Below are 17,096 nucleotides of genomic sequence, written 5' to 3'. Positions count from 1 at the left end.
TGTGTCTGCTACAAAACAAGGTTTAATCAGATTTATGGGTCCCTAAAAAAAAAGCTCTACAAGTCTGGTCTCACTGCAGCTTATTTCTGTGAGAGCAATGCAGCAGATACAGTAAATGAGGTTTGGACTGCAATTTCTCCCATTTTGCAGACACTAATATCCAATTGTAGGATGATGTCATGCCTTTGTGTCCAGTCATTTTTCACAATTTACATTTGTTCCTATTTTTTTTTACAAAGAAAACATCACAAAAGATTAAACGATTTATGATGAGTAAACACTGCAAATACAGTATCATGAAAACAGTGGGCATAGCACCTGACATCTATTGAATTAAAAAGACATTCTAGATTCAATTTCTGTTTGAACACTGAATCAGAATACCATGTATTATCCAGGGCATGCTCTTGGCTTTGGGTCTTGCATGGACAATTAGGCTGAGATGTTAAAGGTGTGAGATGTGTTATAATTGTACAAGCTTGCATCGCTCTCACATCAATATTTAATGCGACGAAGATGTGAGTGTGTGAGTGTGTGCGTGTGAGAGCCTGTGAGAGCAATAAACGCACATCTCAATAAACTGCTGATCCTTGAAATTGCACAAACTCTGTATTACAGCAATAGAACACTAAACACTCAGAGGGCAAATTTTCTCAGATGGATTCTGTTTAGGGTATTGAGCACCATGTTAGACATTCGGCGACGGGAGATACTTAGAAGCTATATCACTCATTGAAGGTACATTAAACTTTATAGTGGGTTAGTCACCCAACCGCCCACTAAAATAAGTCCAATATCCAAAAAGTTAATTGCGGTGCAAGTAAGGCACAGAATTTTGATTGACTGTGAAATTCCAGCATCTTATTTTAAAGTATGCAGGGATAACCATATGTCCTAAATTCTCTCCACCACGAGGATGTGCTGACTGGTATGTTGGGGGGGAAATTGTCTCCCAAATCCAGGCTCTCATCCCAAACAGCACACTATTCTCTATCTAGTACACTACTTTTAACCAGGGCCCAAGAAGCGCACTATATAGAGAATAGGGTGCCATTTTGGACGCAGGCCAGGTTATGTGCCACAGCAGCAGGCTCAGCACCGTCCCTTATGAAAAACAGAGCTTATTAGACCAAGATTCAGCCTTACATCACCCTTTGTGCTACTTGCTTTATCTCTGCTGCAGGAAAGAGATTCAAGTGTGTGTGAGAGAGGGAAAAAAATCTTAATCTAACTTCTGAGATTAAGGGCAAACAATAATTAGAGATATCATTTGTTCAGCTGGGTTTATAGAAAAATAGTCTGGTTATGAGTGGAAGCAATGTTCCCCTGTGGTTCAAATGTAATTTCTGCCCCATTTAATCAGTATCTGGGTCCTCAATAACCCTTTATACTCCTTGGAATTGGTCGATATGGATAGGGCTAAATTGAAATATTTCTTATAGAAGAAATATGAAAAGCATATGCATAACCATGGTAGCAAATGAAAGGGAACAGTTTTGAGATTAAGGGAATTTCTTTTTATACCGAAGGTGAGGTCACAACAGTTCACCTGACATAGTGCTGAATCCAAACATTACACTGTTGATTTTATGTGCATTTTACATTTACTGTTCTACTTGCCAAATTTGTTGATAACTAAATCTGAAAATAAACTGGATACATTCAGTAACATGATAAGAATATTCCTGGAAAATGTGTTGTAGGTGCAACATAAGACAAAAAAACTACAAGGGTTTGAATGAGAGGACTAACTGGTGTCTCCAAGTGGACACACACCTCTCCAAAGTGTGCACAGTTCCTAAGTCATTTCAATGCACTTTTATGACTCAAAGATGAAACTATAAGGTGTTTTTTTGAGCTCTCCTAGCTGTGCCGTTGAGGAACTAAAGCAAGCACACTTGTAGTTGTTTTGTTCGCAACACAATCCTGCATTCCTACCATCACACAATTACTGTTGTTGGTAATGCAAGCCAAAAACGGTCCATTATAAATCACAATCTGGGTTAAGTGGGCATTATTTGAAAGCTTGTTATATTGCCAACATGACTAGCTAAGTTATAAAATATGATATTACAGTGTTAGGCTTTCACAATGCAATTAAGGGAAACAGATTGTAATTTTGGTGCGCATAGAAAGGAGTCATGAGTGCATTCAGGTGCGTGTGCCATGGCAACTTTTCTTCACAGTAGACAAACATAGGCTCCTTCTGTTCAGAACAACCCAGGATATGTCATCTTGTAACTGTACATCAAACATAGGGATCATAAACGTTGACACTGTAAACTACATGAGTTTAATGATTTGGAAATGTGAAGTGTGAAGTTCTAGCTAGCTATTTGTGTAGGTAGCTATCAAGTAAACACAATGATATAGTAACTTGTTAACTTAACTCTAGAATGCCTACTTCACGTGTTTTAGTACTAGTCTGTAATCTCAGGACTTAACCTATGCCTTTTTTTTTTTTGAAACGGGTGGTTGAATCTTTGTTTTTACTGTACGAAGTCATTTTTGAGCAACCTTTGCCAAAACTAAGCTGGTGGAGCGTCTCAACAAGCATGGCATCCAGTTCTCTGTCATCTAATGTGTGACCCCTGACCCCCAGCACTTATCACTAGATGGTCACGCTGCAAAGTGAAACAAAGTGAAATTTATGGATGTTTGACTTGTTTGTATGACATCAAAGCAGTATTTATAATCCTCATAATTAAACTTTTTTTTTTCACTTTCATTTTTTTTTCTAACTCGGTAAACAAAATATTTGAACAAGTTTCCCAATTAGCGGGAGAGATGTGTGAACTTCTTGTCGCGCGTGGTGCTCAAGTTCAGAACAACTGTCAGTAAATACCCATACAGCGCTGTGAAGGACAGAGCCTGAGGTCTGAGGTCATTTATAGCATGTTACTGTTACTGCGTTCCAATTTAGGCATTTATCAGTACCCAAATCTGCCATTTTCAACCTTCAGGGGGTTGAAAAAAGGGTTACACTGGAAATGTTCAATTAAAGGTATATCAGCGATATGACGTAGATGCAGAAAGTAAACAGCATAGTGCGTACATTTTTGCAACAACTAAGAGCGTTGAAGCGAGAGGCTCAACGTCTCCGCTGTCACACTGTGAACAGCGTGAAGCGAACCCGTGCACATACGCAGATTCTGTGTGTGACCGTGTGAGAGCAGTCTTGCATCTTGCTCATCTCAACATCTGCGGTGCTGCTCGTGACAACTCATCTCGCTGAGTCTACCTTTAAATATATAATATATTATCACCTCCATTAGGAAACAAAAACGTTGGCCTACTATTTTATTTGCACACCCGTCTATGTTGCTCCAGAGTAGCTATTTTCTACAGGCTTCCATTTTTATTTAGGGAACTGTAGCTACAGCTTGTGAATTTCCCAACTTTACTAGAAACCTCATGTATAATTCATGTATTTTATCATGTTTAATTAATTAGACTGGACAGCTGTTTTAAGGAGATAGTAACCTACATTTTAATGCCCCCCCCCCCCATTCTCCAAACAACTGTTTGTGATGCTCCACTCATTAACCCTCTGGGAAATGCAGATAGAGTCTGAAACAGTTCTTGTTCATTTTCCATCCTGGCCTCTCTCCAATATGTGTGGCCCACACCCAGTGCAAGTCCTACGCAAACGCATTTGTAATAATCATAGAAAACAGAGAGCTCCGCATTTTGCATTCCAGTGATTTATAACCATCCTAGACTAGGGCCACAGACAGACAGGGGAGCAGTTATTCTACCTGTGTGGCTCTCTTGGTTTGTGGGGCTGTTTTCTTTATCTGGAATAAGACTGTAATTACATTTTGCGCATTTGCAAGTCAAACAGTGAACACTTGCACTCTACATGCATGCGCGTGTGTCTTTGTGTGTGTGTGTGTTTTTGTGTATGTGAGAGATAGAGAGAGAGAGGGATAGAGAGAGATAGAGAGAGAGAGAGAGAGAGAGGGATAGAGAGAGAGAGAGAGAGAGAGAGAGAGAGAGAGAGAGAGAGAGAGAGAGAGAGAGAGGATAGAGAGGATAGAGAGGATAGAGAGAGAGAGAGAGAGAGAGAGAGAGAGAGAGAGAGAGAGAGAGAGAGAGAGAGAGAGAGAGAGAGAGAGAGAGAGCAAGAGAGAGAGATTCTATGGTTTCCATTAGGAAAACGTATTATGCAGCAGCAGCTGGCTTTAAAAAAAAAAAAACTTTATTGTACCAGTAGGAGAGGAGAGGAGAGAAGGAGGTTTACGGGAATGAGGGGTCATATTCCCCATGGTGCTTTTTATTTTAACATGGAACCACGCTTAAACACTCCCAGCTGGCCGCCAGGCCAAACTACGTTGATTAAGCCATGGATAAAACAAAAGAGAAAAGAGGAAGAGGAGGAGTGGAGGAAGAATGGAGTGCGGTGGAGGAGGGTTGAGAAACACCCTGGCAGTGTGCTCAACAGCTAAACACGAAATAGTAGAACAAGTCCATCCCCTGTCATTGGAACTGATAAACAGAAACTCTGACCGGGAAGTCAAAAACTTTTTTCCCCCTTCGTTCCTCTCTCCCACTCTCCTCCCACCTCTCTCCTCTCCTCTTCCTCCATGTATCATGTGTAATAAAACACATGTAACTCATTACAGGCTTTTATTATTCAGGGATCAAGCTGAATCGTGCCAGTCCAGAGCATGATACCTCTGGACTGGCACGGTTAGCCCCATTTTAGGCTTCTCTCCTTTATGTGAGGACAGACTTGCCAAAACAAATAGCGCCTTAGACTAGGCATTGACCCACAGAATAAGCATTTGATCATTAAGATACATTTGATCTAGAGGCACATTGCTTACAGCACCCATTTACAGTGCAATAGGTTCTAAAAAGAGATCAACTCATTTGTGAATATAAGGTCCTGGTGAAGTTCTCTGTTAAACCACCAGGAGGCAGGCTGACAGACTGTGTATGAGAGACACATTTTTTTAAATGTATTTTATTTCACCTTTGTTTAACCAGGTAGGCCAGTTGAGAACAAGTTCTCATTTACATCTGCGACTTGGCCAAGATAAAGCATAGCAGTGCGACAAAAACAACAACACAGAGTTACACATAAACAAACGTACATATCTATGTACAGTGTATGCAAATGTAGAAGAGTAGGGAGGTAGGCAATAAATAGGCCATAGAGGCGAAAATAATTACAATTTAGCATTAATACTGGAGTGATATATGTGCAGGTGATGATGTGCAAGTAGAGATACTGGGGTGCAAAAGAGCAAGAGGGTAAGTAATAATATGGGGATGAGGTAGTCGGGTGTGCTATTTACAGATTGGCTGTGTACAGGTACAGTGATCAGTAAGCTGATCTGACAACTGATGCTTAAAGTTAGAAAGGGAGATATCAGACTCCAGCTTCAGAGATTTTTGCAATTCGTTCCAGTCATTGGCAGCAGAGAACTGGAAGGAAAGGCGGCCAAAGGAAGTGTTGGCTTTGGGGATGACCAGTGCAATATACCTGCTGGAGCGCGTGCTACGAGTGGGTGTTGCTATGGTGACCAGTGAGCTGATTGATGACTATACATCATGTACCATGCTTACCGACACCCGTCATGATTGTATTTCTCAATAATCCATTGAAATGAATGCTTTGACACGCCTTAGTTGGTGGTGGCAGCTCAGTTGCTCTCGATTTTGAGGATTTCAAAACACTTTGCTTAGCAGTGCGATGTCTGTAAATGAAACCTTTGCCTTTATCGGATCTCACTCATGCATACTGTATATATCTGCTGTTCCATTCTAATCCACCGCCCTTCCTCTCCTCTACTCCTCGACCCATCCCTCCATCCCTTCCCCTTCTCCATGGGCCATGCAGAATGACTGCCCCCTGCTCCAACCTCTTCACCCTTCGTGTGTACGTATGTGTGTCTTTCAGAGGGGTTGGGATAAAGCGGAAGTCACATTTTTCATTGGATCTTGTGTACAATTGGACAATAAAGTAATGTTCTTCTTCTATCTTCTTCTTCCTCTCCCCTCCACCACCCTCCCATCTCGCCATCCTTCCCCCTCCAGATCTCTCCTTCAGCCTCCTGCTCCTGGTGTTCGTGGCCTGTGGCCTGGGCCTGCTGAGCGTCATCATCTTTGCCTCCTGGAAGCTGTGCAGGGTGCACTGGCGCACCAAGGACCTCTCCTCCAGTGCCACTGCCCTCGCCCCCCCCTCCTCTGCCTCTGACAGACCCTACGACAGAGCCTTGCCCGCACACGGCCACAGGCCTACGCTCGTACACGCACACACGCACACACACGCCATGGCGTCGGACAAGCTGAATCCTTTGGACCCGGCGAGTTTTCTAGAGGCAGCGGTGAAGATCAGCCACACATCGCCTGACATCCCTGCCGAGGTGCAGCTGTCCATGAAGGACCACTTCCTGCGCCGCACGCGTATGTCCAGGCAGACCACCGAGCCCAACTCCTCCAATAGGTCAGGCTTCGGGAGGAAGTTGCCTTGAGACACAGACTTAGGTTACGTCCTAAATGGCATCCTATTCCCCACATAGTGCACTCCTTTTGACCAGAACCCTATTGGCCCTAGTCAAAAGTAGTGCATTATAGGGAATAGGGTGCCACTTGAAATGCCTCCCTGGTATCAGCTTATCAGTGCTTCCTCAAAACTGACCATAGATCAGTTTGTAAGGGCCTCCTACAATAGGTTGCACCAGGGCTCCACTGAGCCTCAGTGTTTATGTCCAGGACATGTATTAGTATTGAGGTAATAGTATGTGATATGTCAGGAAGGGGCTATTTATGGTGTGTCATAGTGGTAAAGATCATTATGCATATCTACACCTGTAACATATTCATTTGTGACCTTTAAGATGAGATACATAGAACATCAATGAGATTGTCAGTTTACTGCCCCTATTGCCATGGAGCTCCTATTGAGCTAAATAAGAAAACTCAAAATCATCTAATATCAGAGAGAAAATGCAATTCCATTTTCTCTAAATTGGAAACTGACAACAGTATTCAGCAGGGGGTATAGATTTCCCAGGCATGCCATATGGTGCTGGAATTATTCCACTGCTGAAATTGTTCTACAGTGTGTAAATTGTCCAAGAAAATGATTCAACTGGCAAAAATGTATCCTTGTCTCTAGGCACAGCTCCTTCAAGAAGCACCTCCCCCGACAAATGCACCATGTCACCAGCCTTGACCGAGGCAGCGACTTCCCCTATGCAGAGGACCAATCCACCAGCCTGGCCAGTTTGGGCCGCATCCAGCCAGAGCTCTACAAACAGAGCCCACTGGAGGCCGACGAGTCCTCCAAGAACTGCGCCGCCGCCAAGACCTGTGGTAAGATCAACTTCTCCCTCAAATACGACTACGAGTCCGAGGCTCTCCTCGTCAACATCCTCAAGGCCTTCGACCTGCCCGCCAAGGACTTATGTGGCAGCTCCGACCCCTACGTCAAAATCTATCTCCTGCCTGACCGCAAGCGCAAGTTCCAGACCCGCGTCCATCGCAAGACACTCAACCCCATGTTTGATGAGTCCTTCCAGTTCACCGTGCCCTACGAGGAGCTGGGCAGCAGGAAGCTGCACCTAAGCGTATTTGACTTTGACCGCTTCTCCCGCCACGACATGATCGGCGAGGTCATTCTGGAGAATCTGTTTGAGGTGTCGGACCTCTCCCGTGAGATGCCCATCTGGAAGGATATTCAGTACGCCACCTCTGTAAGTCAATCAACGAATCAAAAACATGTATTTTATGAAGCTCTGGCCTATACCCCAAAGAGCAGGCAAAGCAGAAGTGAAAGCACAGTGTAAGTCCAGATAGCCTTTTGGAGCTGTCATTGGATTCTTTAAAAGTTTGAATGAGCTTGCCTGTTGGAAGTGCTATATTATCTGGTTTGTATTTTTGGGACTATTCCATTGGTTCCATTGTGCCAGGCAAGCTCTCAAGTATTTTAAAGAGATGGTCCTAATAAGCTGTAGCAAGGAATCACCTCAATGGTGCTCTGATGAGCTACTGTAATGATTTGATCCCATGTGTGAGTCACAAGTGTTCAAGAATAGGAGACCAGGCAGGGGATGTGGGGTCAATGCCCTCTTGTACTGCCTAACTTCCATCCTCATTCACATTGTAGACTAAATGGGAATTAGGTTGTACATTTGCTACAGTATAGTACTACAAAGGTATAGTTCAGCAATTTAACATATTTAGATATTTGTTTCCTTACCTTGAATGCAGTCTATGGATAAGGAGTGACACCAATCAACACTTTGGTTTTGTACAGAGAATGCTTTCAAGGTAATGAAACAAATATCTAAATATGTAAAATCATTCAACTATCCCTTTAACAATATTAGTGGCATTGTAATGTGTGATAACTGATAACACCCTCTCCGTTTCCTTCTGTTCTGATGTGTTTTGTCTGTGGTCCTGAACACAGGAGAGTGTAGACCTGGGGGAGATCATGTTCTCTCTCTGTTACCTGCCGACCGCAGGCCGACTCACCATGACCGTCATCAAGTGCAGGAACCTCAAGGCCATGGACATCACCGGATACTCAGGTACAATTCAGTCAATGGGTTCACGTTTAAAGGTTTTGTGCTTGTTTCACCTTAAACGCTGTTGCCTACTCTTCTAACCATTGACCAGGCTATACCTCTGGTAAAAGATTTACAAGAAAAAAAACGTAATCTGGTTTGGTAACGCATCTCGCAAAAGCCGGACTTAGCTAAATTACATATTACATGATGTACAATCAAATCAGCTTGATCCATTAAGTAGCTAAGCACTTTGTCATTTTTAAATAAATCAAATACTATTTTATCTTGTTTATTGGCAGACCCATATGTCAAGGTCTCCCTGGAGTGTGACGGACGGCGCTTGAAAAAGAAGAAAACCACCATCAAGAGGAACACTTTGAACCCCACCTATAACGAAGCTATCATCTTTGACATCCCCCCTGAGAACATGGACCAAGTCAGCCTGCACATATCCGTCATGGACTATGACTTGTATGCTATACTCAATATCATTTGTGACGCAGTGCATGTCAATATTATCAATAATAATTTCTAAGGTCTTGTTACTGATATGTTTGTTCATGCTACAACCATCCGCTAACTCTGAGAGTCCTACTAATACTGTCAATTCTGCTAATTGTAGAAGCGAAAATGTAAAGTTACATTATACCAGATGTGGCTGAAGAGTTAATGGGTGCATTTTGCCTTTTTTCTCCTTAGGGTGGGACACAATGAGATCATAGGTGTAAACAGAGTGGGCAGTCATGCAGAGGGACTGGGCAGAGACCACTGGAACGAGATGTTGGCCTATCCACGCAAGCCCATCGCTCACTGGCACTCTCTACTGGAGGCAAGCAAGTCTCAGAAAGAGGTATTATTACTCACAAAGACACAAAGAAAAACACCCCCGCTGACTTTCAATTCTGTGTGTTTCGCTGATAGCTGCTTTATTGAGGAAAGTTTTACTTGCAATGACTGAGATATGGTTGATGTGGTTGTCTTGCCTACCTTTGTTGAATGCATTGACTGTAAGTCATTCTGGATAAGAGCATATGCTAAATGGCCAAAATATAAATGTATGTACCCCCTTTAATCTATGTAGGATTTCTGATGGTAGGTACACTCCTAACAGTGACAGCAATGTTCATGCTGGTGCACTTCGGAATGACTAATCTTTCCATATGAAATGTCTCCTACAGTGGAAAACCCGCACTGCAAGCTTTGACAGCCAAGGCTCTTGCCCTTCTCCAAGACTCCTGTCTAGTCCATGAGGGAGGAGCTATAGTTTATATTCCACGACTCTACAAAGCCTGCCCTGTAGCAAGGCCTGAAGTATGGAGTGTCCCAGACCCAGACCCACATATGGTGTGCCTCAGAATAAGTAAAGTGCAGTAAATTGCTCTGGAATGACATTATCTCGCCATCACACACCCACACACATACACAAACACATTTCTCTTGTGCCCTCTTGGACAGCCACTTTGTCATGGTACGTATAGCCTAGTGTATACTGGGTCTGGTGGGATCATTGTTATTGCAACAATAGTTTTGCAGTTGAGCTCAGCCTGGTTTGGTTATACACCTGAGGTTAACATATTTGTATATGTATTTATGTAATGCCCTTTGATACTGACATCAATAATAGCACTGTATTTAGAATCACATATTTATGATATTATCAACATGACTATCCCCCTGAATTTACTTTTCTGTTTCAATTGTTACCTGTGAAGTGTTTGCCAATAGTCTCTTGTTCAGGCAACGTCATGTACTTTGTTGAGGGAGTTGGCTTGACCTTTGACCCCTTTGCCTCATTAGCCTTGTGATAAGTGCTTGAAACAATGACTCTCCTCTGTTTTTTCCAAGCAATTTAGAGTATCTTTCCACTTTTGTATTGAACATGTGTATTTGTAACATAACTGTTTCCAGGCGTCCCTTGTATTTTAAAGAAGTGATAATAAAGTTGTCGATTCTGGTTCTAACATTCCAAATAGAGTGTCGATATACTGTATGTTCCTCTTTTACTGTAACAACATAAAAGAAAAATAAGCTACACACTTTAATGCAAGTATTTTTTTTATTCAACAGAAAGGCATAGCCAGGATAAAAGTAAAACATGTGTGGTTTTCAGAAGTGCTAAACTGAGAGATATTCAGAAAACATACATATCATACAGCTGCATGTATTTACTTCAGATTCTCCATTCCACACCCTCCTAGATCTTTCTTGATGATCCTAGAAATGTTTCACAACAAGCAATACCTACAGTAAATGGATGCTTTTATATCACTGAACTGTTTTGCTGTCAGTAATCAACACAGGAAATACAATATTACCTTCAGAACAGTGCTGCAAAACCTTGTGCCGTAGTTGAACAAACCATGTTAGTAATTTTCATACCTTTGGACATATCTATGTTATTGATCTTTGCTCCAGGGAAGATAAAAGATTAAAACATTCCACTGAATATGACAGTCTGAAATATGTTTTATTTTTCGTCTACACAGACATTTCTGGGCTTTTACTCGGGTATAGATGAGCGAAATCTCAAACCCACCTCAACACTAGACGGCCCTGCTGAGCTCATACCTCCAGTTTCTTCTTCATGGCCAGTTTGTAGAGGATCTGGTAGCCGTCATCCCAGGCGTAGATCAGCTGCTCCAGCGGGTTGTACTTGAGGCTGGAGTGAGAGCCGTAGCGCTTGGGAAAGTACACTAGAGGTGCATCGTCATTGGTTACCATATCACTGACGTCAAAGACGCACTGCACGCGTGAGCGGCTGGGCAGCGCGGTGTTGTAGACCACATACACTGTGCCGCAGATGATGAAGGCAGCCTCTGCGTTCTCTCGCAGGCACGGCGTGTCCCACATCTGCTCGATGTCCAGCGTGTTGGCATCCATCTTGGCCAGAGAGATGTGCCTCTCAGTCTCCTTGGTGGCGTAGATGGCCCAGAGGCCCTCCTCATCTGCGGCCAGGTCAATGACCGTCTCCGGAGTCAGGCTGTACACGGGGACATGGTCCTGGACGGGGAACACAGCGCTGTCTGCCACCGAGCCATTCTGCAGGTTGTACTTGATCAGCCGAAGCTCCTTGCCTTCCTTCACGTAGTAGGCGTGGTTGTTGTAGACAGTGTGGCCGCTGCCTCGCCAAGGGGACGGAAGCTTCACGGTCTTGGCCATGGACGTGCCCTGGGAGATGGTGAAGTCCCGGACGGAGCCAAACTCATAGATGGTATCCTCGTCTGTGCCGTTGAAGATGTAGACTTTGCCCGAACTACTGCCCACATCTTTGGTCCACATGCCCTTTGGGCCTCCGACTCGCTTCAAAATCTTCATGGCTTTGATGCTAGAGATCATATCCCTGCAGTCTGGAAGAGAAATGATAGATTCATGAGTTGGGCTAAAACCATGTTTTTTACATGGTAGTCAACATTACACAGCAGGTTCAGTGTAATTGCAATGTACACATTGTTACACTCCTTACAACTGTGATACCTGTAATACCAATGTCGTAAAACATACTACACCATACCATATTGATAAAGTTCAACCAAAAGTAATACTGAGGGACTAGGTAAAGTTTAAAGGATAGTTCCATTTTATATAGTACATTTTTTGTGAAGTTTTAGCTTTTACGTGATCTGAAGTGTATTTCAGATGTTCAACCTGATTTTGTCAGAACATGCACCCCGAGTAGGCAACAGCACTCAGCTGTGTGTGGCAACAAGGATCACAGGCAATTAAACTTGATGAGTCACTGGCTATTCATCCGGCTGGAGTGCAACTAAGAGAAAATATTACAATTAAAATGGTGCATAATTTAGAGTATGCCGTTTGAATAAGCATTGCATCTTCAGTCAGTCCTTCATCTACATATTTCATCAGCATGCTCTCACATCTCAGTGCATACTGTACCTCCCATTTCCTAAACCTCAACAACCAAGTGTAAACAAACTATTTCCTGAATTAACTGCATTCAGATTGCTTTCTCTATGCAAATAAAACGAACCATACTGTTTTAGAGCAGAACAAAAAGTGTTAAGCACAACATTGATTGAAATCTACTTAAACTCTTTAATAATGGCCTCTGAGAGAAGAATAATGATATGAGGGAATATATATTTTCTAACCTACTTACATAACAGTACAATGGCTAAGACATTGTGGCCTTCTCTATCTTTGCTCATCATGTAGAAGATCTGTTCAGGAACCAAGGCCTCACATTACCCCTACTGCTGAGTTTACTTCATTTGTCCTCTCCGTTGGCCTATGCTATGATCTTCTTAGTAAGCAATCATGTGTACTACATGTGCGTCTGTCCTCCCAATATGTCATCATGTCTACAGTACATGTCACGGAAGGGCTATGTAACTAACCACTGCTCTATTCTGCCTCTTCGCAGCAGGCCTTTACTATAATCCTCACAGGAAGTAACCACCATGTGAACTACTTGTGTCTCTATCTCCCCCAGTATGTCACCACGTCTGCCACATCTCACCTGTGGCCTTGGCGTACTTGGCCTTGTTCTTCTCCTTCACCACAGTCACCTGCTGCTCCACCAGCTTGTCGTCCACGTCCACGCAGGGCTGCGCCCCGTTCTGTGTCTCCAGGTAGTCCATCTCGCGCTCCACGCGGTCCACGCGCGTCCCCACGCTGTCTAGATCCGTCCTCAGCGTCTCCTTGTCCTTATCAAGGGTCTCAATCTGGGTAACCATCTGCTGCTTGAACTCCCGCAGCTCTGTGGCATAGCGGTTCGTCTGCTCGTGCCATAGCGAGATACGGTCCTGGTGGGAGAGGTGAGAAGAAGACAGTTAGAGCAGGTAGTGTAGAAGTAGTCCTGGAGGCATGTGGGTTCTGTCCCTATTTCACAGGATGAATTAAAACCCTGTTCTCTGGGGCCACTGCCACAGTCATCACCAGTGTAGCGTCAGGCTCCACAGGGATGTCTCCTCTCTCCCTTACTGTTCCTTCTAAGTCTGGAACCTTTGGCCGTCGCATTAAAGGAAGACAGAGACATTAAGTTAAGTGCAGGTTGAGGATCAGCTTTTCTGAGTGACTTGACTGGATTTGCACTCCAGTAATTGCAAGGAATGTATCAGCACGCAGGAGGTAATCTCAGCTAAGAGGGATTGAGAGTGCAGAAAGGTCAGGATTCGAGTTGTATTCAAGAGCTATTAGTGTGGCTAGGAACTAGGAAAAGACAGCTACAAATGCCACAGAAAGGGACAATATAACACACTATGTGACAGGTTTGAAGTGGTATGCAGCAATATTTTTCATTAAAAAATATTCAAAGTCCACAGTAGACTGAATTATCACCTGATAAATTATTTCAAGCAGACAGCTGCAGGACTGATTAAGGAGTCTCACTGAGGGAGATCCAACGCCAATATGAACTGAGTAATGACATTTCTAGACACTAGCCTACAGTACACTCTTAGAAATAAAGGTCCCCATAGGAGAACCCTTTTTGGTTCCAGGTAGAACCCTTTTTGGTTTCAGGTAGAACCCTTTTGGGTTCCAAGTAGAACCCTCTGTGGAAAGGGTTCTTTATAGAACCCAAAAGGGTTCTACCTGGAAACAAAAAGGGTTCATCAACTGGTTCTCCTATACCTATGGGGACAGACGAAGAACCATTTTAGGTTCTAGATAGCACCTTTTTTTCTAAGAGTGTATATTCCACAACCCAGCCTTCCTTCCTGCTACTATGTCCCAAGGATTTAGGGAATGGGAAGAGAGAGGGCTTTGTAGAGTCTCTCAACTTTTCAAAGTATCAATTCTTAAATAATTTCAAAAAATCCACAAGGAATTAATTATATTCTAAACTAATTGTTATTGGTACCTTTAAGTAAGGCAATTCATTGTCAAAAAAGGATTGTTCCAAAAAATGACAGAGCCAGTTACTCCTATAGATAAGATGATTGAATTACTTTATCAAGAGGAAAACATTGAGACCGTTTCAAACTTTTATCACAATATCCTTTACATGCAAACAGTATCTTTAGATAATCTTAGCAACCCATGGCAGGTTGAATTACAGGTGCAGATATCAGAGGAGAGTTGGGGGAATATATGGAAAACACTATATAAAGCCACTACATGTCACCGAACAAGGGAGTTTCAATTCAAAGGACTATATTGTTTTTTATGAGCCCTGATAAACTTAATAAAATGAACAAAGGGAATATGGGAAATATCCACCCTTTGGGACTGCAGGTAACCTAGTGGTTAGAGCGTTGGGCCAGTAACCGAAAGGTTGCTCAATCAAATCTCTGAGCTGACAAGGTATAAATCTGTCATTCTGCCCCTGAACAAGGCAGTTAACCCACTGTTCCTAGGCTGTCATTGTAAATAAGAATTTGTTCTTAACTGACTTGCCTGGTTAAATAAATACAACATTTAAAAATACATACTGTATCTGCAACGTGTTGGAGGCAGTGTGGACAAATAGGTACTTCCTCACATATATTTAGGAAAATCCAGTCTATTTGGTCCGAAATTCTCCATGTTATACAGGACATCATAGGGGTTATTATTCAACCAGACCCATGTCATCTCCTACTAGGTATTGTTTCTGTGGATACACTCCCCTCCTCTCCACTTAAATTGATAGATTATCTTTTATCAGCAGCAAGGAAATGCGTAAGAAAATGCAACACCCTTAAAAGATATGTGGTTAGGTCTATGCGGGAACTTGTTGACATGGAGATCAATCTTGCAACAAGTTCCTGACATATCTTATTCTGTCATTTTTGGGGTTTTGTTTGCTTGTTTCTATTATTTTTCTGATGTGGCTTTATCCAAATTGTATTCTTATTCTCTTGAAATGTTTGCTCTATACAACCAAAAACATACACTTAACATGTGAATCTCATTACGCTTCTTTGTGAAGACCGCAAAGATATGTTGTGTATGTATTGTACATGTTCTTGATGTGCTCTTGAATAAAAAGGAATGTATATATAAAAAAAAAGGATTCTCACTAAAACCACATTAACACTTGCACCATAAACCTGATTTGGAAAGTATTGAATGCTCTTTCTCAGAACGACTCACTGGCTGGAAATGATCCGAGAGGTTTCTCTGAGTACAGTCGCTCAAAAAATAACTTGTTAGGGAGGTATTTATGCAGGTATTTATTTATGCAGAGTCAGAACACATATAGAGAGAAGCCAACTACTTTCCATGTGAATAAGAATATTAGAAAGCAAGATGGAGAATGGGATATGGGTACACATAGCAGTGGAGCTGTTTTATTGTACAACAACAACTTGAAGCAAGCCAGCTGGTCAGTCTTTTGCAGAGACCAACGTTCTAATAACTCCAGGTACAAGGCTAATATATTATTTTAAAATATAAATCAGAACACTACAGAAGTTACACTACAAGATCTTCAAACTTCTATTCCCATTTGCTTCTATTTTGGGCGGAAACAAATTTATTGAAAGCATGAAATCTAGACTTTCTGGGTGCAGCAGCGGAAACAGTCAGTCAATCTTTTTTCCTCAGAATCCCCACATCTGCATCCCATTGAAGGTTTCCCAGATCCCCAGAGAGTTTCCTTTCAGACTTATTCTGGAGCCCAGGGTCTGACTGGGAGCAGAAGAACAGTCTCTTACCTCAATGGCTAGCAGACGCCGCTCCAGGTAGTCCATCAGGGCTTGATGCTGGGCATCAGCCAGGCAGGTCAAAGTGACAAGGATGAGAAAAACCCTCATTTTGTGGGAGGACAGGTCACCCTTTTCCTTGTGTGCGTGTCGACGGGAGGAGAGTGTGCGAGGAGGGGCCAACTTACGGTGTCCCTAACTTGACTGGAATGTTTTAATAAACACTCAGGGAGGGAGGAGTTTTGAACATCTGGTACTGCTGAAAACACACAGACTCTCTCGCCATTTCCTTTTTTCTTTCTCCCAACATAATCATTGTTGTCCAATGATTGCTAAATACCACATTAGTGATGTTTATAGGTCATTTTAGGTTGGGAGGTACTTTGTCTTTTGCTTTTGTTCATTTTCAGTTTTGTAGAGATTGAAATACATTGAAATGTATGATTGTTGACTCGTATCACACTAAAATGCAATATTAAGAAGACAAGTTAAGGCAAAAATTATGTTTGCACAGCTGTCACTCTTGATTAGAATAAAATATTGTAGTTTTTCACTCCTATTCGTATTTTATTTAGTTTTAAGAAAACTGTTCAGCATTGATGGGAAGAAAATTCTGATGCAACGCCGAGAGTGGAGGAAAATCTTTTTGTCAAATAGAAGATACTTTCTCCCCTCTTATTTTTATTGGAACGCTAACCTTCTCTTAAATAACCAACATTCAACTAGCTCAGGTCAGGCTTAACATTTTGTCATTTTTTCCCCCTTTCCTTTAAAATAGTATTATATAATTAGTTTCACTATGTTCTATAACTGTTCATATGATGATTTGCATTTCTGACAAAGAGACAATTGTTCATAATTGTTCAACGACTATTGTCAGTCAAAAGGAAACGTGGTTGTTAAATCAAGCCGTCATTCCAGTTATGGTTTTCACAGCCTATGAGCACATTAAGTTCCCATCAAGTTCACATTACAGTAAGTTTTA

The 17,096-nt window shown here is 42.3% G+C and overlaps 2 protein-coding genes across 2 annotated transcripts in view; one reads left to right on the top strand and one right to left on the bottom strand.

Moving 5' to 3' along the window:
- The window catches only part of syt6b (synaptotagmin VIb), a 41,412-nt gene extending 31,637 nt beyond the window's left edge, over positions 1-9,775 (top strand). Inside the window, exons 2-7 of the mRNA XM_038965116.1 lie at positions 6,046-6,454; positions 7,130-7,706; positions 8,426-8,546; positions 8,825-8,996; positions 9,225-9,375; positions 9,704-9,775. Coding sequence (XP_038821044.1) covers positions 6,046-6,454; positions 7,130-7,706; positions 8,426-8,546; positions 8,825-8,996; positions 9,225-9,375; positions 9,704-9,775 — 1,502 coding nt within the window. The remainder of the gene's footprint in view (positions 1-6,045; positions 6,455-7,129; positions 7,707-8,425; positions 8,547-8,824; positions 8,997-9,224; positions 9,376-9,703) is intronic.
- A 787-nt stretch (positions 9,776-10,562) lies between these two features.
- Positions 10,563-16,305, bottom strand: LOC120025685 (olfactomedin-like protein 3A). The gene is made up of 3 exons (XM_038970250.1): positions 16,124-16,305; positions 13,003-13,288; positions 10,563-11,872 (listed from the first exon to the last, which is right to left on the bottom strand). Exons 1-3 carry the CDS (start codon positions 16,220-16,222, stop codon positions 11,088-11,090), a joined length of 1,170 nt encoding a protein of 389 aa, XP_038826178.1. The 5' UTR covers positions 16,223-16,305; the 3' UTR covers positions 10,563-11,087.
- Positions 16,306-17,096: the final 791 nt, after the last annotated feature.

Source organism: Salvelinus namaycush, chromosome 2 (genome assembly GCF_016432855.1).
Source record: "Salvelinus namaycush isolate Seneca chromosome 2, SaNama_1.0, whole genome shotgun sequence".
Taxonomy (NCBI): domain Eukaryota; kingdom Metazoa; phylum Chordata; class Actinopteri; order Salmoniformes; family Salmonidae; genus Salvelinus; species Salvelinus namaycush.
Note: the sequence above shows the minus strand (reverse complement) of the source record. Positions and strands in the feature narration are given on the sequence as shown.